Source organism: Bufo gargarizans, chromosome 7 (genome assembly GCF_014858855.1).
Source record: "Bufo gargarizans isolate SCDJY-AF-19 chromosome 7, ASM1485885v1, whole genome shotgun sequence".
Lineage (NCBI taxonomy): Eukaryota > Metazoa > Chordata > Amphibia > Anura > Bufonidae > Bufo > Bufo gargarizans.
In genome coordinates, this window is record NC_058086.1 from 8,139,305 (window position 1) to 8,165,913 (window position 26,609).

General features: G+C 45.1%; 1 protein-coding gene across 4 annotated transcripts in view; it reads right to left on the minus strand.

Annotated features, from left to right (window-relative positions):
• Nucleotides 1–251: 251 nt before the first annotated feature.
• MAFF (MAF bZIP transcription factor F) overlaps nucleotides 252–26,609 on the minus strand; it is a 28,720-nt gene continuing 2,362 nt past the window's right edge. For 2 of the 4 annotated variants that reach the window (XM_044300857.1, XM_044300858.1), the window contains exons 2-3: nucleotides 15,051–15,109; nucleotides 252–5,097 (exon numbers count right to left, since the gene is read on the minus strand). In XM_044300857.1, the coding sequence (XP_044156792.1) occupies nucleotides 4,687–5,097; nucleotides 15,051–15,086 (447 nt within the window). In that variant the 5' untranslated portion in view covers nucleotides 15,087–15,109 and the 3' untranslated portion in view covers nucleotides 252–4,686. Of the gene's footprint in view, nucleotides 5,098–15,050; nucleotides 15,110–18,637; nucleotides 18,684–26,609 lie in introns of those variants that run through there. The other 2 variants (XM_044300859.1, XM_044300860.1) reach the window with 2 other exon arrangements.

Below are 26,609 nucleotides of genomic sequence, written 5' to 3' on the forward strand. Positions count from 1 at the left end.
TTGCATCTTATACGCAAGACCTAAAATCCTAATTTCTTCGCAGCGCATCTCCCTGGACAAACAGGGATGTGCTACCAATAAATAATGAAACCGTATTTAATGGAGGGTGGGGGTGTCAAACAATCACAGTGGTGATTGTTTTTCCCCATAATGAATCAAAATAAAAGAACAGATGCAAAGTAAAAGTAAAATAAAATGGATTAAAATGATATCAGGTAGATGAGACATAAACTTCAGAGGCAAATACATCATTTACATGAAAAAAATGCTTTATTCGAACAATATAAAATACACTTATAAAGGGACTTTAAAATGCTTCAGAAAAATAAATAGCATTCACTATATTTATATACACACATATATTAGATATATGAAAATGTTCAATACATGTGACTCGTAATACAGAATAAGTACTGTGCACTTGTATCTGACCCACACACAGATACTACACCTGAAATATGCCACACGCCTCGGCTGGTAATAGGATTGATAAAGGAGCTGGGTAACCACCAAGTGACCCATGGGCGAGTGGCCCACTGTTAAAAAATGAGCAACTGATCAACTAAAGGGTCAGAAATGGAATTAACCCTCATCTTGCCAAGAAAGCCACATCTGCTAGTCAAAATAAGAGAGTAATGGATAGAGCAGATAGGTACACCAGCTGGAATTTGCAGAATGGCATGAACTATATCCATTATCGAGGAGCATCTCTTTTGGGGTATATGTTTAACACACATATTGGCTTTAATTGCTTTTGGGTATGATTAAAAAAGCCACTCTGAATGCAACATTGCAAAGCAAATGTATTCCAGGCCAAATACGGTGCAGAATACAACAGACTGCTAATGGCAACAACTACAGGGAATTTCAAATTCTATATTTTTTTTAATTACTCCAGATGCTACTAAAAACAGGGGATTTCCTAATAGACTTGCCTTCAGAAGACACATGGAAAGGATGCCTGACAGCAGAGAACCCCTTCAATTACAGGGCTGTAGACCAGCTATGCGGAGCTAAGGCTTCACAGCTTTTAAGGTTCTGTGTTCTGATAGTAGTACGTCAAGGAAATGGCAGAATTATGACTGTCCATTGGGTGTTTGAAGGGGGTCATAAAGGAATGGAAAAAAAGAAAAAAGAAGTCTGCTCTTTTTCCAGAAACAGCGCCACTGGCGTGTCTAGCACTGCAGCCCCTCTATGGTCAAGAGAACTGCAATCAGAGACAGCCCATGGACATGAGTGGTCCTGTTTCTGAGACAGAGCAGACCCTTTTTCTAATCTCTGACAACACCTTTAACTTTTTGCAGTGTGGCTTTCTAATAAACATATCTGGCTATGGCAAGTAGCCTCAAGTGTTTCTGTATATTGCTGTCAATAGGTGACCAGTGAGCAGGTATAGAGTATCTGCTTGTGACGGAAAGAATGGTATAAAGCGTCTGGACTTGTGCCTGTCAATTACATTGAAATTTACGAATCCCACTAATTCTACGCTCAAGTAGTAATGCTATCATTATCAATTACCATTAACAGAAATCAATTGTCCTATGAGACATATCAAACATTTAAAATAAGCATTTCCCACCCTTTACCCTAAATTCTTTAAAATAAAAATATATAAATATGAAGAAAAATAAAACGTCTCAAACATAAATAAGAAAGCAAATAAGGGCAACCGGGATAATCAGAGAGAAATGGCCTGGAAAATTGAGGTCTGTGACTCGCCCCCTCCCCAGCAATGTGAATTTCTCTGTCCCATATTTTGTCAAACTGATTTTTATTAAGCAGCTAATAAGGTATTTTTTATTTTTTTTTGAGTTTCTCCGAAAGAGTGGAGCAGACCCATCTCGCCGTCAGTAACATCACAAGCGGGAGCGGGGTACTTGTCATATGCTCAAAACTGGCCACTTTAAAACTTACAGTAATATTACAGCGTGATGTCAGAAAGACATTAAAGTACCTTGCACCAGTATCCGTATGCATCAGCATGAGTCCCTAGCCGGGACGCCGCGCATGACCTCACACATTGCGGCTAGGCTTCACATTGTTTTGCAGCATTTTGTTTTTTTTGCTTTTTTTTTTTCTGGCTGCTGCCAGATGTTACTTTAAGTACTACATTTTATATTTTACTATAAACTTTAAAACATTTTTTGTCATCTGTGGCTTTCTTTTCCTCCAAAATGCAGCTTGTTCTAGGTATGGCTTTTTGCCATTTTTTTCCCCCATAGGCTTCTCTATAGGACTTAAAAAATAGACATGTTTTAAATGTTATCCAAAAAAATAAAAAATAAGCCACCATAAATGCTTAAAATGCAGCAAAAATTGTAAGCATGTGAATAAGGCCTTAAGAAGGATTTGGGTTCCTGGTGGAGATTGCTTGCAGTTTTGTGTCCCATAGGATTTATGGTCCTACTCGCTGTCCACTCGTTTAACAGTCCGTTCCTACTTCTTACATTAGTAGGAGCCACTTTCCCTTATTCCTGCATTTATTATCCAAACATTAAGTCACCCTTGCTGAGGCCATCATAAATACATCATGTTGCGTTTCATATATTTCCTTTCATATTTCTGCGCTTCCTGCCCTGTCCAGCGTCCATCATAGGTGATTCAAACACGTATGGCGTTGCGACACAGCATTCTGCATTCAAGTACCATGCAGCAGTACAGGTCGCAGCGGACTCTAATTAAACTAATGAGACTGCACTGTTTAGTGGGCCTGTATTGTAAATGACCAAGCAGTATCGAATGTTCCGTATGGCCATTAAGAATACAGACCAACTAAATAATGCGCCTGATGGTCATGCCCTGAAGGTCTTCTCGGGGGTTCCTATAAGCAGAGTTCCATCTCTTCCTGGGCTGTTAATGCACATAATTAATAATAATAAGAACATGCAGATGACACATGGGTTATATATCGCTATCAAGGCTGCTTTTCAACTTCCTGTCATTACAACCAATAGCCCATATTACCAAAAAATATAGAATTTTTATTAGGATTATATCCTTGAGAGACACTGTAAAACACAGCTCTTATCTCAGCGGATTTAAATGGGTCGTCAGTTATATAAAACTCATGCAGCAGCAGTAAATATAATGAAATAACAGAAGAAGTGGTATTTACCCCTCTCAGTCATGCTCTGGTCCTCCGGTGTTTGCTTTCCTGGCTGCAGCGGTGATGTTCCGTGCACACCATGTCACTGCTGCAACCAATCACTGGCTTAGCAATGATGTCACATGTTATACAGCTGAGGCCAGTGACTTGTGTGCACATCACTGCTGTAGCCAGGAAGATGACGGCTTCGGTCCTACACCACTGAAAAGCGCTGGAAGCAGCAGAGAAGGTATCGCTTTTGTTATTTTATCATATATACAACTGCTGCCTGGGTATTTATTTCACTCGACCAACTCTTTTAAGGAGTCTGGATTTTTACCTCTTCCGGACCAATATACTATAGACTTTATAGCCTCACTGACTACTTGCCATTTTCCATCTCTGAATTACATATACATATAATATAGAAACATCTATGACCCCCCAGGGATTTCCAAACTTATTACCATGGTGGAACCCCTCAATACTCATTGCCATTTCCAGGGAACCCCTACTTCACCGCACTTAAATGCCCGTCTATAAATTCTCAGCATAGATAGAGTCACGTGCGCCAATGCAGCAGGGAGCAGATAAGTATGTGTCTCTTCACATGTGTCATGTGAGGTGGGGTTGGAATTTAAAAACTAAGGTAATCCTTCACAACCCCTAAAAAAAAAAAAAGGCTTGGTGCAGGGGCAGGTAGAAGATACTATCATTCTTGCCGGGCACTATATTTCGTATAACAGTAGCTGTGTTGACTATATTGTCAGTCATATTTGAGCAAAACGGTTATAATTGGTTTGCTATATCTACTGTAAAAGGGACACTTCTCCTGGGGGAACTTCTGACCTGATTCAGTAGTCCCATCCCTCTCAAGGTGCACAGTGCACATTATAAATGTCTAACACATACATGATCGCTCTTTTCCCCTTGAATTAACATTCTCGCTCTCTCCGACTTCCACATCCTTTACTACATCTTGATTTCTTTCTAGTTTCACATTCCCTTTACCTTTGTATGATTTTTCACTCAAATTCCTTTATGTTCTGTTGGACCAAAATCCTGAGGATTAGAAATCCTGAAGCAAGCTCCACAAGGACCAGCACAGCCTATGTAGAAAGGTTCATTTGCCATTTATGGAAACAAAGCATGTAGATTGTTTCTTAAAGTAAACCTGTCTTACACGTAATCTGTAGCATTTTATATTAGAATAAATAATGTGAAAATAAATTAAATATTAACTTAATGTTATATAATATATGACTTTGGGGTTTATAGATCCTCTCCGAGATGGAATGTTACATGTTCCCATACAATGCAGCTAAACAACCGGTACACAAGATAATCAGAATTATAGTTGACATAGGTTGTGTTAGGTTTACTTTAAGACAAACCCCACCGCTTTCCTTAACTGAAATATTTCCAGATGTGTGAAACCGACATCTTCCTGTTGGAAGGGACAGGTTCGGATTGGTGAATTATGGAAGTCTCATACTGATGAATATGTAAGTCTTTGGGAGGCCGCTATCTGGTGCGTGGCTTGTAGGTCTTGTCAATGTGAGATGGGATTTGGGTTCTCAAGCAATGTTCTATTGCCTGTGTTAAGAGTAAGAATTCCCAGAGGACTTCACAATGGTGATTACACTGGTGGCAGCCACTTTAGCTGGAGTGACGGAGCCTCTGGACACTGAGTGAGCAAAGTTTTGCAGAGCCTCGTACTTGGCCCTCAATGCGTCCAGTTCCAGTTTTATGGTGGAATTCTCCTGCGCCAACTTATCTACCTCCTGCTGAAGGTCATTCTTCTGCTTCTCCAGTTCCTCTTTCTGTGACACACGCTTGACACGGCAGCTGGCAGCATAGCCCCTATTCTTTAGGGTTCTCCTCCGCTGTTTTAGCCGTATTACCTCCTCTTTGGATAAACCACGTAAATGGTGGTTAAGCTCCCGAACAGACATAGACATTAATTCATCGTCGGAGAGCACTGGTGTATTTTCCCCCATTTCTCTTTTCACCTAAAAAGGGAAAAAATAGTAGTTTTTACATTTTATTTTATAACTTTCTATTCTATAATGCAATAAAATGCAACGCTTTTGATGTTGGAATCAAAATATATCAATTCAATGAATCTAGGTCCAGAGAAATATAACAAGGGCTGCAATTACTGACTACTAAAAGTGATTAAGTCGAACCTGTCACCTTCAAAAGTCATCTGGTTTCTAATCATGTGCTTGGCCAATTCCTCTGATGGGCAAGATCGCAGGAAAACAACTTTTATTCCGTTGCTTGCTGTATGTAAGTGAGGATCTTGAAGTCACCACCTTGCTGCCCATTCATGTTTGATTGATGTCCTTGTTTTTTTTCCCTTCACTGGCGATTACCCAGTAGAACCTGTGCAGCTAGAGCTTGTTTTCTGCGCCTGCGCAGTGATCCCCACTGTAGTGTACTAGGCTTGGCTTGCGCACTGGGAGGTTACTTTACTGCGCAGACACACAAAACAAGATCGACGAGACAGGCTCCTCCTGGAGAATCATACATGAAGAAAAAAAACTAAAACAAGGACATCAATCAAACATGAATGGGCAGGAAGGGGACGTGGCAAGCTTGACTTCCATCGTCAAGGCCAATGCCCCCTTGACTGCAAGCTTTTCATTTGCATACAACGAGTCACGGAGTAAAAGTTTTTTTCTGCGATCTTGCCCATCAGATCAATTAGCAAATGACATCATTAGAAACCAGGTGACTTCAGCTGCGAGGTACTGCAGGCGGTTCAGGGGGCATTTTGGCAGTGACAGAGTCCCTTTACAGGGTCATTGTGCAGGGAGGGGGAGTAAATTACCTAATATATATATCTCTATATCTCTGTAATCCATATTAGGCTTAATGGCCAGTGCAAAAACTGCAGGATTGTAGGATTATTTTTAAATATAACTAGCGACATGGAAAATTTAAAAACAAACACAAAAAATTCTTGAAAAAAAATATATCTATCTAACATAAACACTTGATTTAAACAATAGGCTATTTTAAAATAACACATTTCCTGTAAGTTACAGTGAAAATGGGAATTAAAAGAAGTTTTCCAGGAATATCCATCCTAAAGACAGGGCATAAAATGTCTGACTGTGGCCGATCAAGTAAATGGGATTAAGCCAAAGTAATGCAATAAACCATAACGAATTATAAAGATTCTAAGTGACATATGTTTATAGCTCAATATACTGATATGATGATAATTTGGCGATTACAATCGCCTATGTCATAAAAATCATGCATGCCTCTAAGGAATTTACATACAGATGGAAAACCTAGGTGGGGCGGAGCCTGACTGCGCTGGATGGTGGAAGCCAGAGAGTAGCGCTCCCGCCACCAAGCCTTTACTAAGCCTCTTTTTCAGCACACTAACCCTCCGGAATGGTGAAAATCCAGCCGAAGAACTCTCAGGGCTGTACAGCATCTATCTTGGAGGGCTCTCAACCCCAGCAGAATATGGAGAAGTCTGTCAGCCACCAACCTCCGCAGCAGGCTGGGCGCGCTTCTAAGATGGCGCCTCGGCTGAAAGATACGGCGCTCCCTCACCCCTACTTCCCGGTGCTGGACGCCGATGATGCAGCTAAGTTCTCCCCCTCACATCCAGAGGTGAGCGATTCCACTACCCTCACCAGAAGTTACCTGGACGAGGCTCTGTCAAGGGCTCTGGCTCCTATAGCTGCTGACCTAACGGTCATTAAGGCGGAGGTCCGCCATATTGGGGAGAGAGTGGAGACCCTGAAGCAGAATCAGGACACATTATTAACTTTTAATGCTGCGGTTAGGGTCACTCTAGACTCCCATCGCACAGCAATAAACAGCTCCCTTTTGCTCCTAGAAGATCAGGAGAATAGGAGCCGTGGGAAAAACCTGAGCATCAGGAACCTCTCTGAAGCTGCAGATACAGAGGACTTATTCAAAGTCATGGGGGTCCTATTTGAGCTTCTACTAGGCCCTGACAGGGCTGGGCAAGTGGTGGTGGAGAGAGTACACAGGGCTTTGCGTTCAAAGCCTCCACCCTCTGATAACCCCAAAGATGTTATATGCGGGCTGTTAAGCTTTAGAGACACGGAAGCCATCCTGCAAAAAGCCAGATCTATGGGAGAAATTCAGCTCCTGGGTTCCAAGATACAGATATATATTAGGACCTTGCTTCCTCCACTTTACAAAAAAAGGAGACTGTTGAAACCCCTTACAGATCTTCTGCGCTCCTCTAAAATTGCATACCGTTGGCCATTTCCCTTTGGCCTTCTCATCACCCATGGGAATAAGCGCTACACTATCCGCGCACCAGAGGACCAAAGAGATTTGGGAGCCACTGAACCTGGAGCCTATGGTCCTATCTTCTTGGATGCTGGTTCCACTGGACGAGGACTTACCCCCGCTGCAGGTCCCGTCGAAATGGTCCACGGTCAAAAGGCAGATGCAACAGAAGAAATGGCGGCCCCTCAAGGATGGACACTAATGATTGAATTAGCTCTGCGTCATCCTGTCTGAATCCGGCACAGCAATGTGTCCCTTTTCATTCTAATTTTGCCTAGTGAAATTGTCCGTGACTTTTTCACTCTGGCCTAGTTCTGATGGTCCAGTTACACACCCCCCCCCCCCCCTCCTTATTTTCCTTTCCCTCCGTGCACTTTGCATTCACGGACTGTTTGTACCCGGCTGGTTCAGAAGTCTATATGTTCTGGTATTATTCAGGTTCATCGTTCTTATGGAGTTAGTCCATTTGCCTTGCCATCTGATGTGGGCTTAGGTTTATGAGGCTTGGGCAGATCAGGCTGACACATGTTGGTGTTCTCCCCAACCCACATATCTATACGCATAGGCGGATTGCGCATATATGGAGCTTTAAGTTCTGGAAGGCTCCTCTTGGTTGTTGTTTGGTTTTTAAAGTTGGATCATAGAGCCACCATCAAACAGCCTTTTATTTTGCAAATTTTTCTCAGATGACAGCCCTAAAACTAAATGTGACCACCTTTAATGTTAATGGGGGTAATAATCCTATTAAGAGAAGTTGTATCTTCCAGATATTGAGATCGAGCAAGACACAAATAGCTATGCTATGGGAGACGCATTTTAAGAAGGGTCGGGTCCCCAATCTTGCTCGTTCCTCTTTTTGGTTTCATGCATGTAATACATCTGCATCATCTAGAGGGGTTAGTATCGGTGTACATAAGTGTCCCCTTGTGTGTAATGGCGGAGATAGTGGACCCCGAGGGGAGGTATCTACTCTTAAAGGGCAAATTGGGTGGTGCGGAGGTCACCTTGTGTAACGTATATGCTCCTGACAATAATACTTCTAAATGGTTATCCAAGATTTTACAAAAAATTTCAGTTTTCACCTCCGGTATGTTGATCATAGGTGGTGACTTTAACTTAACTTTAAACCCCCTTTTGGATGCCTCCACTCGTAGGTCCACGGTCTCCTCTGGGGTGCTGAAGGGGTTACTCAGTAGGTTTAGGAATATGGGCCTGTGTGACGTGTGGAGATCCACTCATGCTGACCAGAGGGAAAAGGCATGACCGCATGTACCAATGCACCGCTGTATTGGTAAGAATAGTTGAAAGGTCATAGCTCTCCAGCAAGCAATGAAACCTCTTTGATCTGCTCACTGCTGGGGTCCCAGAGGCTGAACCTTCACCAATCCAACGGAGAGACCAATCAATACTCATTGAAATCCCCTTTAAGTACAATATGGGCATCTACCAGTATTAGAATTGTTTTCAGAACATCAGACAAACTCTTCTAGTACTAAATATAAATATCAAGTCTATCAGTATTTAATTTTTTTAAAGGTTTTTCTTGAGATTTTCTAACTCATGTCCCATAGTGTTGAGCGAACTTGTGTTTCAAGTGCGGCGTACAAAGTTCGCGTTATCTAAGAATTCTGTTATGGATTCCGCTACCACGGACCAGAATTGCAGCTCAGCCCCATTTACTTAAAGGGATTCTGTCACCAGGTTTGGGGCTATAGAGCTGCGGACATGCATGGCTAGATCGCCGCTAGCATGTCAGCAATATATGTGTCCTATAGGGCTGTGTGGTTTTAATTTCTTTAAAAAAGGATTTTATAGATATGTAATTGAGTGTTGAATGTGTCCAAGGGGCTGTACAAACCTTACTTGTGCCCAGCCGTGCCCACCTGTGAAGGAGCCCAGCTCCGCCTATGTCTCCTCCTTTCCTCAACGATAGATAGCCGTAATCTCGCGATGCGCGAGCTCTTGCATGCGCAGTTCTTTCCCTGAGGCTGATGCCAGCACAGGGAAGGAACACTATACCGGCACTGCGCATGCGCGAGCTCGCGCATAGCGAGATTACGGCTATCTATCGTTGATGAAAGGAGGAGACATAGGCGGTGCTGGGCTCCTTCACAGGCGGGCATGGCTGGGCACAAGTAAGGTTTGTACAGACCCTTGGACACATTCAACACTCATTTAGGCTACTTTCACACTTGCGTTAGGAGCGGATCCGTCTGGTGTCTGCACAGACGGATCCGCTCCTATAATGCAAACGCTTGCATCCGTTCAGAACGGATCCGTTTGCATAACTGTTTATTTCAGATCTGATTTTTCACTTCGGAAAACTCAGATCCGACAGTATATTCTAAACACAGAAGCGTTCCCATGGTGATGGGGACGCTTCATGTTAAAATATACTGAGAACTGTGTACACGACTGCCCCCTGCTGCCTGGCAGATGCTGCCAGGCAGCAGGGGGCAGACCCCCCCCCCCCCCCCTCCTGTATTTAACTTATTGGTGGCCAGTGCGGCCCCCCCTTTCCCCAGTATTAAATATGACCAGTGCGGCCTCCCCCTCCCTCCCTCCCCAGTATTAAATATGACCAGTGCGGCCTCCCCCTCCCTCCCTCCCCAGTATTAAATATGACCAGTGCGGCCCCCTCCCTCTATATTTATTGGTGGCCGGGCCAGTGCGGATTCCAAGTATTGTGAGCAGTGCGGCCTCCCCTCTCCCCCCCTAATTAAAATCACCCCCCCCCCCCCCATCATTGGTGGCAGCGGAGAGTACCGATCGGAGTCCCAGTTTAAATCGCTGGGGCTCCGATCGGTTACCATGGCAACCAAGACGCTATTGCAGTCTTGGCTGCCATGGTTACTTGGCAATAAATACAAGCATTATACTTACCTGAAGAGCTGCGATGTCTGACCGGCCGGGAGCTCCTCCTACTGGTAAGTGAAAGGTCTGTGCGGCGCATTGCCTATAGCACAGACCTGTCACTTACCAGTAGGAGGAGCGCCCGGCCGGTCAGACATCGCAGCTCTTCAGGTAAGTATAATGCTTGTATTTATTGCCAAGTAACCATGGCAGCCAAGACTGCAATAGCGTCTTGGTTGCCATGGTAACCGATCGGAGCCCCAGCGATTTAAACTGGGACTCCGATCGGTACTCTCCGCTGCCACCAATGATGGGGGGGGGGGGGGTGATTTTAATTAGGGGGGGAGAGGGGAGGCCGCACTGCTCACAATACTTGGAATCCGCACTGGCCCGGCCACCAATAAATATAGAGGGAGGGGGCCGCACTGGTAATATTTAATACTGGGGAGGGAGGGAGGGGGAGGCCGCACTGGTCATATTTAATACTGGGGAGGGAGGGAGGGGGAGGCCGCCGCACTGGTAATATTTAATACTGGGGAGGGAGGGGGGCCCGCACTGGCCACCAATAAGTTAATTACAGGAGGAGGGGGGGTCTGTACACAGTTCTCAGTATATTCTAACATGAAGCGTCCCCATCACCATGGGAACGCCTCTGTGTTAGAATATACTGTCGGATCTGAGGTTTACGATGTAACTCAAATCCGATGGTATATTCTAACATAGAGGCGTTCCCATGGTGATGGGGACGCTTCAAGTTAAAATATACCATCGGATCGGAGAAAACTCCGATCTGATGGGGACTCCTGACTTTGCATTGAAAGTCAATGGGGGACGGATCCGTTTGAAATTGCACCATATTGTGTCAACGTCAAACGGATCCGTCCCCATTGACTTGCATTGTAAGTCTGGACGGATCCGTTTGGCTCCGCACGGCCAGGCGGACACGAAAACGCTGCAAGCAGCGTTCAGGTGTCCGCCTGCTGAGCGGAGCGGAGGCCAAACGGTGCCAAACTGATGCATTCTGAGCGGATCCGCATCCACTCAGAATGCATTGGGGCTGTACGGATCCGTTCGGGGCCGCTTGTGAGAGCCTTCAAACGGAACTCACAAGCGGAGCCCCGAACGCTAGTGTGAAAGTAGCCTTACATATCTATAAAATCCTTTATTAAAGAAATTAAAACCACACAGCCCTATAGGACACATATATTGCGGACAGGCTAGCGGCGATCTAGCCGTGCATGTCCGTATCTCTATAGCCCCAAACCTGGTGACAGAATCCCTTTAAATACCAGACACAACTCATGAGCAGGACTGGTTCGGTTTCTGGGACAAAGGCACACCTTTTTCTAACCTCACACAACCTCTTAATAGTAGGCAGGGTGCCAGTTGTGCATTATTCTATTGTTGTTACCATGGCTAGTGCAAGTGTTATAACCCCATGGGCAGAGAGTAACAGAGGACTTGATGAAACAAGTAAACTTTCACTTATGCTGACAAGAGTCGATTTGCAACACTTGGGCCACTCCATGAAAAGAGACAGGAATGTTACCTGTGACTCCACACCCACGGGTCTTAGCGTACCTTATAATTATGATCATTCACATGCCCTGCCCATGTAAAAAGAAACCAGATAATAGCATGAGATAAGGCACTGAGCTGGCACATGCCTCACTAGTCACAGAAGAGCTCTAGTATTGCCGCTGTGTGAAAATGTAACAATAGATGGGCTATGCCCAAAATCGACCCCTTCCTGACGTTCTGTGCAGGGTAATGGCAGCTCGCGACATAAAAAGGACTTTAGAAAAAAAAAATTGTGCTGATAAATTGTGTATATGTTCAGCTTTATTGTAACTTAATTCACCTGCTGGCGGCATTCTTACACTACACTGAAGCAGCAGTATAGTATCCCACAGCATAGAATATAAGAAGTACCGGTATATGTATTCACTTTGTACAGTGTATATATTTATACACACAGATAATACACGACAGTCTTAATACCCCTATAGCTGCCGGTGGATGAAGAGGCACTGGACTCTACATAACTTTGGCATATCTTGCACCAGTATAAATGTATGTAAGACAGTTTCCTTGCGGTCTTACATTTAGACCATTTTCTACGCCTAGGCGTAGAAAATGATGAAGGAGATGGGCCTACGGCCTGTCCCCTTCCTCGTCCACTTTTTTTAGTCATGGCGTGAGCGGGGAAAAGTTGCAGATTGCAGTGGAAAGGTTGGCCTTATATAGGTATAGTTCTGGATAGTAAATGACCCCCAAAATCTACATAAAAAATTTGAGTAACTTTGCAAACACATAGGGGGAATTTATCAAAGCTTCCCAAAGCACTCCATATTTGCACCCCAAGTTTACATTAGAAACTGGCATAAGTAACATAAGATATAGCTCAGATCTGCACTACAGCTCCTAGCTGGCGGAGACTTCAGTTTCTGGCACACGGCAGGGCAGAGACGTGCCTAATTACCAGGCATTACCACCTCAATAAATTAGGGGCATCTTACTCCAGCACAGGGAGACCAAGGCGCGTATGGGAGCACAAGTCTGGATAAATCTCCGCCACTGTCCCGATCCCGAGTTACATCCTGTATTGTAGTCCAGATCAGCAATGCCTATGTAGCTATCCTGTTATTAGGCAGGTATTCTGATCTCTAATGTTATGGCGCAACACTATGAGGGACAGTTATCATATTTTTGTGGCGTAAAAATGTTGCAAGTGATGCACCCGTGCAACATTTGGTACATATTTTTGGTGACTTTTTTTTGTCAGGATTTCAGATTAAAACACCTTTAAAGAGGACCTTTCACTAGAATAAAACATCTAAACTAACTATACAGACATGGAGAGCGGCGCCCAGGGATCTCCCTGCACTTACTGTTATACCCGGGCGCCGCTCCGTTCTCCCGGTATAGGCTCCGGTATCTTTACAGTTAGGCTCCACCCAGGGGAACCTGCCGGCGTCTCATTCTCCCATGCTGTAGCGCTGGCCAATCGCAGCGCTCAGCTCATAGCCCGAGAGGCTTTTTTCTCTCTCAGGCTATGAACTGAGCGCTGCGATTGGCCAGCGCTACAGCATGGGAGAATGAGACGCTAGAGCTATGTAAATGCTTTGTTATATACCCTGGGCGAATCAGATACCCTCAAAACCTGCTGCAGAAAATGGCAAATGCCCATCAAGTTCAATCAGGGATGTGAGCGGATCTGGCGGAAGGGAAAGGATTGAAAGAAAGAAATGAAAGGGAATGTGTTACCTAAAAAAATGTTTCTGCTAACACATATCCCTTTATCCAATTTGATTTTAGTTTGATTGCAGATCTTTTTTCATTTCCTGAACATGGTGATGGGGTGGCCATCTTAACAGCTGTTCTTAACAGCATTTAGAGATATGCTTTACGGCAGCCACATGGGCCACAGACAGAATGGACTGAAGGGGACCTTATTGACTTCTATGGGGAGAGTTCTAGGCATGCTCAGGAGGGAGTAGATCAGCTGTGATAGCACCTATAGTGAATGGTGGATCCTGTGTTATCTATAGAATAAAGGTCAGGGATCAGCAAGTTTTGGCACTCCAGCTGCTGTGAAAGTACAACTCACCGCAGGCACACTTAGGCTACTTTCACACTCGCGTTTGGTGCGGATCCGTCATGGATCTGCACAGACTGATCCGTTCAGATAATACAACCGTGTGCATCCATTCAGAACGGACTGTTTGTATTATCTTTAACATAGCCAAGACTAAGTCAATGGAGGACGGATCAGTTTTCTATTGTGTCAGATTGTGTCACAGAAAACGGATCCGTCCCCATTGACTTACATTGGGTGTCAGAACCGATCCGTTTGGCTCAGTTTCGTCAGACAGACAGTTCAAAGTGGAATGGAGACGGAACGGAGGCAAACTGATGCATTGTGAGCGGATCTTTTTTCATTCAGAATGCATTAGGGCAAAACTGATCCGTTTTGGACCGCTTGTGAGAGCCCTGAACGGATTACTGAAACAGAAAGCCAAAAACACCAGTGTGAAAGTAGCCTTAATCGCCTGTTCTTGTAAGGCCTCTTTCGCACAACTGTTTTATTTTTCCATTTTGCGGGCCGTTTTTTGCTTTCCAGTCATTTCAATGGTTCCGCCAAAAAAAAACCTGAATGTACTCTGTATGCATTCAGTTTCCGTAGTTCCGTTAAAAGATAGAACATGTCCCATTATTGCCCGCAAATCACGTTCCGTTGCTCCATGCAAGTCAATGGGTCCGCAAAAAAAACTGAACACATACGGAAATGCATCCGTATGTCTTCCGTATCCATTCCGTTTTTTGAGAAGCCATCTATTGAAAATGTTATGCCCAGCCCAATTTTTTCTATGAAATTACTGTATATGCCATATGGAAAAACGGAATGGAAAGACAACGGAAACAAAAAAACTGAACAACGGATCCGTTTAAAACACTTAAAAAGCCATACAGCTGTGTGAAAGAGACCTAACTCTCATGGAAGTGAAAGGAGCGCTCTGGGATTTGTAGTTTCAGAACAGCTGGAGTGCCAGAGGTTGCTGATCTTTGTAATGGGTAAAATTTGTCATTTTAATCCAGCCTGTGATCATAATGAGATGACTGCTGAAAAGTGATCTGTACAGACCAAGAAGTTGTGCTCATCATCAGGTTTAGTGAACAGTGCAAAAACTGCAGGCGTTTAGGATTTTCTTTTTAAATATAGTGACATGGAAAATTACAAAATAACATCACTATAAATTAACATTAAAAAAACTTGATTTAAACAATAGGTCATTTTCTGATGACACATTAAATGCAGTACCTTCAATGCCTTGGATGACAGTCCATCAGACGACATTGTCACCAGGGTTCACAACTTGTCTGGAAAATTGAAGAATTTAAATGCTAGGTAAGTAAAATCCAGAACATTTTAAAGCAAATCCTAAATACACAGCACAACTATTCTTGCAAATAATGGAAAGAATTATAACTTTGAAAATCAATTTATACCCGAAGCCATATAATATTAGTAAATCAGAAGTTAGAGCAGTAGCCAGCTTTCACTGGGTCACAATTACTTACAGAGCCATTGACATTCCGTCATGTGTTGTAGTGCCCATTTGACAAGAAAAAGTGCAGCCATATTGTTTGGTAATATTACATTTTGGACTAGGACTCCAGAGTTCCCTGACAATAATCCTAATTGCTGGGCCACCATACTCCCCAACCCCATGTAAACATTTTCAAGGTAAGTTTTTCTCTGTTAAGGGCCTTTTACATGGGCGATTATCAGGATTGAACAATCATAGGAACATTCGTTTGGCTGATCATCGTCCCGACAACACCCCACCGGTCAGCCGATAAACAAGCAAATGGTTAAATGAATCTTTTATCCAGCCATAAAATAAATAAAATAAAAAATCATAGTCTGCAGAACATCCCCCTGTGGAAACAATGGATGTGCTGCTGAGAACATGCAAATTGTAAGGGGGGTGAACAATTGTACGAACGAATAATCCCCCATGCGGGTTTGCAGTGGCTGTGTAAAGGACTGATTGACTTGTTATATTGTCAATTGCTGCTCATTGTGGCCCTCATCAGGCCATGTAAAACAGACACTTACTGGCTGCTCTCGTAATCGGACGTGATGTACAAAGCACTGAAGTCACTGCAGGTCAGGTAACAAACAATTATCCATTACAACATAGGTTTTCACAATGATGGCCTCTGGCACACAACTTCACAGAAGACATCTGTCCATATCATTTTTTGGGGTGATATTTCAGGCAGTGCGAGCGCTGAAGGATAACACATCTATTGGCGTTTGTTTGCACTGACCTTACTACACCTCCTGTCCCTTCCCGTCAGCTTCTCTAGCATACAGTCCCATGTAAACACCATTACTTCCTTCCCTCCAGCATAGGGTTAATAACTCCCGGGGAGGGGTCTGGAGTGAATGCACAGCAAGGTATTATAGACAAGTGACAAAGTACAGTCCAGTATGGTGCATCTTCCCTGTGCGTTATCATTTGGCTGTAATAGCCTGCTGTGCATTCACTAACGACCCCCCCAGGGGCGCAGGAACCCGAGGCAGGCCTCCTGTCAACATTTAAAAGCTACACTTTTTTTTAACCTTTTGATAGGTCATAGGGACCTATCAAAAGTGTTGATCGGCAGGTTCCCAGCTCTGAGACCCCCGCCGATCTCTAGAATGAGGAGTCAGAAGTGCTCAGCCAAGTGCTGCTTCTCCTCACTGCTGAGCGCAATACTGAGGATGGTCCCATAGACTTTCTATTGAGGCCGCCTTCACTACCGCGCTCAGCAGAGCTTCTGACTCCTCATTCTTGAGATCACTGGGGGTCTCAGAGGTGGGACCCCGCCGATCCACACTTTTGATATATCCCTATGGCATATCAAAAGGTTCAAAAACTAATGCCCACTAAACACCAAGGCTGCTTACCCCGGAAGGCGCCACCCCACGAAGATCGCGTGCTGCTGCATGAGCCTCCCTCCAAAAGTTTCAGAGCGGTGCGCCAAATGCTCAGGCAGCCTGTCCAAACAGACCAATAACAGAGCTCCTTGCTGTACGGAGCTTTGCTATTTTAGGCACACCGCTGTGCTGCCTGTGCCACCTGCGCTGATGAATGGCAGGAAAAGTCTAAGGTGTATTGGTACACCTTAGGGTGGGTTCACGTCACGTTTTATGCCTCCATTTGACGTATACATTAGAAAAAGAAAGGATCCAAAAACGCAGCACACCACATTCTTGTATCCTGCACACAAATATACTTTTTTTTTTGCAATGGAACTCTATCATGAACAAATGCCACTGTCTGAGGCATCCGTTTAACGTATAAGTTTGTTGTATACCCGCACTTCCGGGTCCGCAATTCCGATCCTGAAAAAAAATAGAACATGTCCTATTCTTGTCCGCAATCGGTATACAATATAGGCATATTCTCTTAGTGCCGGCAATGTGCGGTCGTGGAACGCACATTGCCGCTGTCCGTGTTTTGCGGATCCACAAAACACACACGGATGTGCGAATGGACCCTTACATTAATGCATTTAGTCAACTGATAAGAATCTATTAGGAAATAGGAAAGATAACAAATTCCAAGTAGGTTTACTGTACAATCGGTAGTCTCTAAGGCTGGGTTCACATCTGCGCTGTGAACTCCAGCAGTCTGTTCCGGCATCGGGATCCGGCTGCTTTCAGGCATATATGCCGGGTTTTGGGCGGACAAAAAAATACTGTATACAGTGACCGGATTACAGTGCTGGAGTTCACAACGCAGATGTGAACCCAGCCTAAAGGACTTATCCCGAATTCACAGGGGGACAGGGGATAAGCAGATAGGGACCAGGAGGTTTCACAAATTCTCCATTATCAGGACTCAAAGCCCGAGTTATCATTTGTAATACAGAAGATCAGCTCCTAACTACTGAAGAGGATTTATGCAATCTTACTTCCTCAAACTGTCACCTGCAGGACTTCAGCTTCCCCATTGCATGTTATGTAATAAAGGAGACTTATACAGAGGAACAGAACTGCTGCAGACCATAGAGTTAGGCGATTAAAGGGGCTTTCTGGGTTATAGATATTAATGACCTATAGATCAGCAATATGAAATCAATGGCGGTTGGGAAGCCCAGCTCCATCCACTGTGTAGCGGCCGTCACGAAGAACTATAGGTATACTGACACTGCGACATAGACACATTGTAAACATAACCATGCTGGTGGTGGCCAGCATCACCCAGGACCAGGAGAACACTTACATACAGTGTCTGGTCCCCGTCCCTCTAGACAAGTTTCAGACTTTCACCTCAACCCTCCACCCCAAATATATTTTATTTTCTAGGATAGTTACAATGTACTTTACAAATCTGTCATTCATTTGCATGCAGCAATTATATCTTCTGTGTTTGGGGATGAGTGATCGCTACTGGGATTGTTCATCCCCAAACAGATCCACTGATGACGCAAGACTATGTGCTGCCAGCAAATGATGATGTTATGTGCCACATAAACAATGTCATCAGTTCATTGGGTAATCAATGGCACCTTTACATAGGGCAATTATAGGGACAAGAGCAGATGCCATTGGTGTGAAAACAAAATCATAAAAAAATAAAAATAAAGACATAACGTTCTTTATTGCCGTATACTAGAAATGGATCCTTTTTGGGGTCTGATCTAGTACTATGGCTATGAAAAAGGGTCATTTTTTTCAATTTTTTTTTTATACATTTACATTTGAGGGCCTTTCTTTCAAAAGATTCATGAAACAAGCAATTACAAATGTATTTCTCCCCATAAGGAGTTCTGGAATGGGCGTAAAACCCCTACAATCCTATAAAGCTGCAGTTGTGGCTCCCGTATAATATTTGCTAGCTCATCCTGTACCTGCGCAGTGGTTTGTATTTCCTGCCTCCTCTCGCATCAGATGGTCGGTCACCTTTCTGCGATTAAACATTAACTTGCAAACAGAACGGTTATAAATTCTTTTTCTAGAAAGGAAGTTACTAGACCAGAGGGAGAAATGAAAACTACAGAGTATGCGGAAGTAACATCTATATTTTACAGTTCATGAAAAAAAGCAAGTAGCCATCAATATAAGATCAGTGTTCAGAACGATATAAAGAAGAACTCTACTGGCTCAGTGATCAAAAACAGAGGGTGGTTATTAACAGCATGTACTTAGATTGGGTCACTGTCACAAGTGCGTTACCACAGGGGTCGGTATTAGAGGAGGTCAGTGTCATTAGTGGGGTACAACAGGGGTCAGTATTGGAGGAGGGTCACTGGTACAAGTGGGTTACCACAGGGGTCAGTGTTGGAGGGGGTCTCCGTCACTAGTGGGGTACCACAGGGGTCGGTATTGGAGGAGGTCAGTGTTACTAGTGGGTTATCACCGGGGTCAGTGTTGGAGGGGGTCACAGTCACTAGTGGGGTACCACAGGGGTCGGTATTGGAGGAGGCCAGTGTTACTAGTGGGGTACCACAGGGTTAGTTTTGGGCCCCATTCTCTTCAATACATTTATTTAAATTTTATCTTGTAGAAGGCTTGCACAGAAAAACATAAATTTTTGCAGACAACACTTAGGCCGACTGCCCACGGCCGTGAGCGGTCCGTGGAACCGCGGCCTGGATTCCTGCTGAGAGCTGAGAGCAGGAGCGCACGGCGTCATTGGTTTCTATGACGCCGTGCGCTCCCTGCTCCAGCCGCAATACAGTAATACACTGGTATGAGCGCACGGCGCCATAGCAACCAATGACGCCGTGCGCTCCTGCTCTCAGTAGGAATCCAGGCCACGGTTCCACGGACCGCTCACGGCCGTGGGCATTCGGCCTTAGGCTGGGTTCACACGGGCGAGATTTCCGCGTGAGGTGAACGCATTGCACCTGCACTGAATCCAGACCCGTTCATTTATATGGGGCTGTGCACATGAGCGGTGATTTTCACGCATCACTTATGCGTTGCGTGAAAATTGAAGCATGCTCTATATTGTGCGTTTATCACACAACGCAGGCCCCATAGAAGGGAATGGGGCTGCGTGAAAATCGCAAGCATCCGCAAGCAAGTGCGGATGCGGTGCGATTTTCACACATGGTTGCTAAGATGACAGTCTATTCACTGTATTATTTTCCCTTATAAGATGGTTATAAAGGAAAATAATAGCATTATTTAATACAGAATGCTTAGAAGAAGGTCAATTGAGGGTTAAAAAAAAAAATTACTCACCTCCTCTTGATCACGTAGTTGCCGGTTTCTTCTTACTTCTTTAATCATGAGCTGCCGGCTAAAGGACCTGTGGTGACGTCACATCACATGGTCCATCACCGTGGTTATGGATCATGTGATGAGCTCAGTGACGTCACCACAGGTCCTTTGACAGGTCCTGAAGAAAGAACAGGAGACCGGCAGCTACGTGATCAATTGGAGGAGGAGAGTTAATTTTTTATTTCTTTTTTTAAACCTCAATTGACCTTGTACTAAGCATTCTTTATTAAAGAATGCTATTATTTTCCCTTATAACCACGTTATAAGGGAAAATAATTACATCTACACACCACCTAACCCAAACCTGAACTTCAGTGAAGAAGTTCGGGTCTGGGTACCACGATCAGTTTTTTATGACACGCGTGCAAAACACATTGCAACCGCGCGATAAAAACTGAACAACGAAACGCAATCTGGGTCAAAACTGACTGAAGTTGTGTACCTATTCACGCGGGTTTGCCGCAGTACACCTGGGACACATCCTGAACAAATCTGTCATGCCCGTGTGAACCCAGCCTTAGGGTACTTTCACACTAGTGGCAGGATGGATGCGACAGGCTGTTCACCCTGTCGGATCCGTCCTGCCGCCATAGCACATCAGTTCGCGGTGAGAGGCCGCTGGACTCAAAAGTTGGACATGCAGTACTTTTAGTCCGGTGGCCTTATGCAGTGCACTGCGGTGCTGCGTCGGAGCTCCGCCCCTGTCCTGATTATAGTCAATGGGGAGGGATCGGCGGCACGGTGAAAACACAGCAGGACTGATCCGACAGGGTAAACAGCATGTCGGATCTGTCCTGTCGCTAGTGTGAAAATAGCCTTAAGCTACTTTCACACTCGCGTTTGGTGCAGATCTGTCATGGATCTGCACAAACGCTTCCATTCAGATAATACAACAGCATGCATCTGTTCAGAACGGATCTGTTTGTATTATCTGTAACATGGCCAAGACAGATCTGTCTTGAACACCATTGAAAGTCAATAAGGGATAGATCCGTTTTCTATTGTGCCATATTGTATCAGTGAAAACGGATCTGTCCCCATTACATTGTGTGTCAGAACGGATTTGCCTCCGCATCATCAGGCAAAACGATTTGGTGTCTGCCTCCAGAGCAGAGTGGAGGCTAAACGGAGGCAAACTGATGCATTCTGAATGGATCCTTATCCATTCAGAATGCATTACGGCAAAACTGATCCGTTTGGACCGCTTGTGAGAGCCTATGACGGATCTCTGAAATGGAAACCAAAACGCCAGTGTGAAAAAAGCCTATACTGTGTAAAGTAACACGGAAGAGGACAGTATACTGCTGCAGATGGATCTGGATAGATTGGAGGCTTGGGCAGATAAGGTTTAAACACTGACAAATGTAAGGTTATGCACATGGGAAGGAATAATGCAAGTCAAGTTCTTACTAAATAGGAAAACACTGGGTAACACTTTGTAATCAGTGTCAGGCAGCTGCTGTCAAGGCAAGATGGTGGGGTGCCTCAAAAGGGGCATGGATGTTCTGCCACTTTACAAATCACTGGTCAGACCACACATGGAGTACTGCGAGCAATAAAGACAATGGCAGAACTTGAGTGGCTTCAAAAGGCGGCCGACAAAGTAATATATGGATTTGGCAAATTATAACATCCAGGAAGATTGTCAAATGTACGTGTTTTTAGTTTAGACAAAAGACAGGGGAGATCTAATAACTATGTATAGATATATCAGGGGTCAGTACAGAGATCTCGCCCATCATCTGTTTATCCCCAAGACTGTGACGAGGGGACATCCTCTGCGTCTGGAGGAAAGAAGGTTTGTACACAAACATAGAAGAGGACTCTTTACGGTAAAGGCCTCTTTCACACGGGCGTGAGTTTTTTTGCCCGGATAAGAGCCGGGTGCGTTGCGGGAAAATGCGCGATTTTTTCTGCGCAAGTGCAAAACATTGTCATGCGTTGCACTCGCGTGAGAAAAATCGCGCATGTTTGGTACCCAAACCCGAACTTCTTCATAGAAGTTCGGGCTTGGGATTGATGTTCTGAAGATTGTATTATTTTCCCTTATAACATGGTTATAAGGGAAAATAATAGCATTCTGAATACAGAATGCATAGTAAACCAGCGCTAGAGGGGTTAAAAAAAAATAAAAAAATTTTTAACTCACCTTAGTCCACTTGCTCGCGAAGCTGGCATCTCCTTGTGTCTCCGCTGCTGATGAACAGGACCTGGGGTGAGCTGCTCCATTAAATACAGGTTAAGGACCTTCGATGACGTCACTCCCAAATCGCACAGCATCCGTACTTGCTTGCGGATGCCATCCGATTTTCACACACCCCATTCACTTCTATGGGGCCTGCGTCACGTCAAAATCGGAAAATATAGAGCATGCTGCGATTTCAACTGAACGCACAAGTGATGCGTTAAAAACATCGCTCATGTGCACAGCCCCATAGAAATGAATGGGTCAGGATTTAGTGCGGGTGCCATACGTTCGCCGCACGGATCGCACCCGCACGGAAAACTCGCCCGTGTGAAAGGGGCCTAAGAGCAGTGAGACTCTGGAACTCTCTGCCTGAGGAGGTGGTGATGGTGAGTACAATAAAGGAATTCAAGAGGGACCTGGATGTATTTCTGGGGTGTAATAATATTACAGGCTATAGCTACTAGAGAGGGGTCGTTGGTCCAGGGAGTTATTCTGATTGGAGCCAATTTATTTTTATTATTTTCTAAAATGAAAAGATGAGGGTTTTTTGCCTTCTCCTGGATCAACACTACAGATGGACTTGTGTCTTTCTTCAGCCTTAGGGCTCATGCATGCGTCCGTTGCGGTTTTTGAAAACACGGATATTGGCCATGTGTGTTCCGCATTTTGCACAACAGAACGTCCTGCCCTCTATAGAACTGTCCCAATCTTGTCCGTAAAACGGAGGGCTGTGGAACGGACATATAGATGCAGACAACATGTGCTGTCCGCATCCTTTGCAACCCCACTGTAGTGAATGGGTCCGCATCCGACCCGCTAAAAATGCGGATTGGATGTGGACCAAAAATACGTTCATGTGCTTGATCCCTTACTATGTTTTACACTTTGTCGGGTCAGTTTTCACAGCCAGCTATTTGTAATAGAAAAGAAGAGCGAAATCTTTTCATATTCTGTTTGGTTATTCCTGGGAAAGCTAAGTGACAACCAATGTGGCCACCATTACAATGGTGTGAAGATGGAAGAATGCAGGAAAACTGGACAATCTGGAGTTTTGGAAAGTGACAAAACTTTCTGAGGGAGCCGTGGAGGAGACTTACGCAAGTAAATATGCAGAGAGGGTTTTACAGATGGAACAGTTTAAATGGGTTTTCTGATCAGTATCTGATCGGTGGGGGTCTGACACCTGGAGCCCCCGCAGATCAGCTGTTTCAGAAGGCACCTGCACGCAGTAGCGCCGCTGCCTTCTCTCAGCGCCATACAATAAATGGTGGCTGTGCTTGGTATCGCGCTCAGTTACTGGCCGAGACAAAGCTGAGAGAAGGCCGCGGCACTGCTGTGAGCACCGCTGATCGCCGGGGGTCCCTAGGATAGGTCATGGGTATAAACTCTCAGAAAACCCCTTTAATATGTACATTAGGTGGAAATAACGTCTCCGTCACTCATACATATATAGTTTGGCTCCAGGTGAAGGAAATTATACTTACTAATTGAATTATAATTCTAAGTGCATGACAATGGAGAAGCAATCTGCACGAGCCAGGTGTAACTGGACGCAATCCGCCTCTGCACAACTACGTTCTAATCACGGTCCATTACTGGGTTTCTAATAAACATTTCTGCAGCTTTAAAATTAGGAAAGTTCTGCTGTTATCTGGCTCCATCAGTGATTTCTCAAAGCACCTGGAAGGAGATTTATCAAGCTGGTGTAAAGCAGAACTGGCTTAGGGCTCTTTCACACCTGCGTTCTTGTCTTCCGGCATAGAGTTCCGTCGTCGGGGCTCTATGCCGGAAGAATCCTGATTAGTTTTAGGCCCCATGCACACGGCCGTTGTTCACGGCCGCGTGCGGGCCGTGGAACCGCGGCCTGGATCCCTTCCTGTGAGCTGGAGCGCACGGCGTCACTGGTTGCTATGACGCCGTGCGCTCCCTGCTGCCGCCGCAATACAGTACTACACTGGTATGATCTATACCAGTGTATTACTGTACTGTGCCGGCAGCAGGGGGCGCACGGCGTCATAGCAACCAATGACGCCGTGCGCTCCAGCTCACAGGAAGGGATCCAGGCCGCGGTTCCACGGCCCGCACACGGCCGTGAACAACGGCCGTGTGCACGGGGCCTTATCCTAATGCATTCTGAATGGAGTGAAATCCGTTCAGGATGCATCAGGATGTCTTCAGTTCCGTAACGGAACGTTTTTTGGCCGGAGAAAATACCGCAGCATGCTGCGCTTTTTGCTCCGGCCAAAAATCCTGAAGACTTGCCGCAAGGCCGGATCCGGAATAAATGCCCATTGAAAGGCATTAATCCGGATCCGGCCTTAAGCTAAACGTCGTTTTGGCGCATTGCCGGATCCGACGTTTAGCTTTTTTAGAGTAGTTACCATGGCTGCCGGGACGCTAAAGTCCTGGCAGCCATGGTAAAGTGTAGCGGGGGAGCAGCATACTTACCGTCCGCGCGGCTCCCGGGGCGCTCCAGAGTGACGTCAGGGCGCCCCACGCGCATGGATGACGTGAACGCATGGCACGTCATCCATGCGCATGGGGCGCTCTGACGTCACTCTGGAGCGCCCCAGGAGCCGCACGGACTGTAAGTATACTGCTCCCCCGCTCCTACTATGGCAACCAGGACTTTAATAGCGTCCTGGGTGCCATAGTAACACTGAACGCATTTTGAAGACGGATCCGTCTTCAAATGCTTTCAGTACACTTGCGTTTTTCCGGATCCGGCGTGTAATTCCGGCAAGTGGAGTACATGCCGGATCCGGACAACGCAAGTGTGAAAGAGGCCTTAGTTGCCCAGAGAAACCAATCAGATTCCACCTTTCATTTTCCAAAGGAGCTGTGAAAAATGAAAAGGTGGAATCCGATTGGTTGCTATGGGCAACTAAGCCTGTTCTTCTTTACACCAGTTTGATAAATCTCCCCCTTGGTTTTCACTGCAAATTTCCATTGTATTTATAAGACTGAACCATATAACATTTTTATAATGTCCGACTGACAAGCAATTATCAGGACTGAGCCATTCATTCCCAATAATTCCCTTCATTTACATGCAGTAACCATCCCCTCTGCATGACGGAGAACAGTTTCTGCTGCGATCGCTCGTCCCCCTACAGATAGATTTCTTGTTACTGGACAGCACATCCCTGTTCAGGTCTCATTTACGTCCATGACAAGACAGTCAGCGTTCAATTCGTGAAGGCTCTGTTGTTCAGGGTGTCCGTTTTTTTGCTCTCCAGGTGTCATTCATATGCCATGCACACTGCTGGGCTGAAAAGAGATTTCAAGAGCATCTCCTACCAATGGTCCGTGGAAACCACTGCCACCTGTGTTCTGGCAGGGGTTTTCTTGGACACGTAAACGGCAATGGGCATGTTTGGTTTGCGGCGTCGCCCAAAATAGTGAATATCTCTGCTGACCTGCAGTCAGTCAAAAACACAAGGTCGTGTGAATAATGCATTAAAATCAATGGCTACATGTCCGTGGAGAACATGGACAATACACATGTGTAATTCACCGACGTGTAAATGAGGCCTTACACAGCCCAATCTGCTGCCCAGAAATGTTATTTCTAGGCGCCACAGGAAAGATGCGATCACGTTTGCTCATTCATCAGGTGATCAGTGGCACCTTTAGGGTTCATGTACACAACCACGCCGCGTTTTGTGGTCTGCAAATTGCGGATCTGCAAAACATAGATACCGCCGTGTTCAATCTGCAATTTGCGGAATAGGTCGCCCATAATTGAAATGCCTATTCTTGTCCGTAAAACAGACAAGAATAGGACATGTTCTATTTTTTTTGCGGCCCCACGGACGGGACGAACGGATGCGGACACACGCGGAGTGCTGTCCTCATCTTTTGTGGCCCTATTGAAGTGAATGAGTTTGCATCCGAGCCGCAAAAAAATGCGACTTGGATACGGAACCAAACAACGTTCGTAGGGAATGAGCCCTTACCCAGGGAAATGATCAGGAACAAGCATTCCTAGGTACAAAGGGGGTTATAAGCCAATGTTTTGTGTATATCAGTTGCAGATACATAACTTAGACGGCCTCTACATAACTTAGACGGATCCCCCGCCGGCCTAAGGCTACTTTCACACTTGCGTTCGGGGGGGCTTTACATTTATGATCTAAAAAGGGAACTGGCGTAGATTAAGGCTACTTTCACACTTGCCTTCAGAGCGGATCCGTCTGGTATCTGCACAGACGGATCCGCTCCTATAATGCAAACGATGGTATCCGTTCAGAACGGATCCGTCTGCATTATATTTCAGAAAAAAGTCTAAGTCTAATTGTCAGACTTTACATTGAAAGTCAATGGGGGACGGATCCGTTTGAAATTGAGCCATATTGTGTCAACGTCAAACGGATCCGTCCCCATTGACTTACATTGTAAGTCTG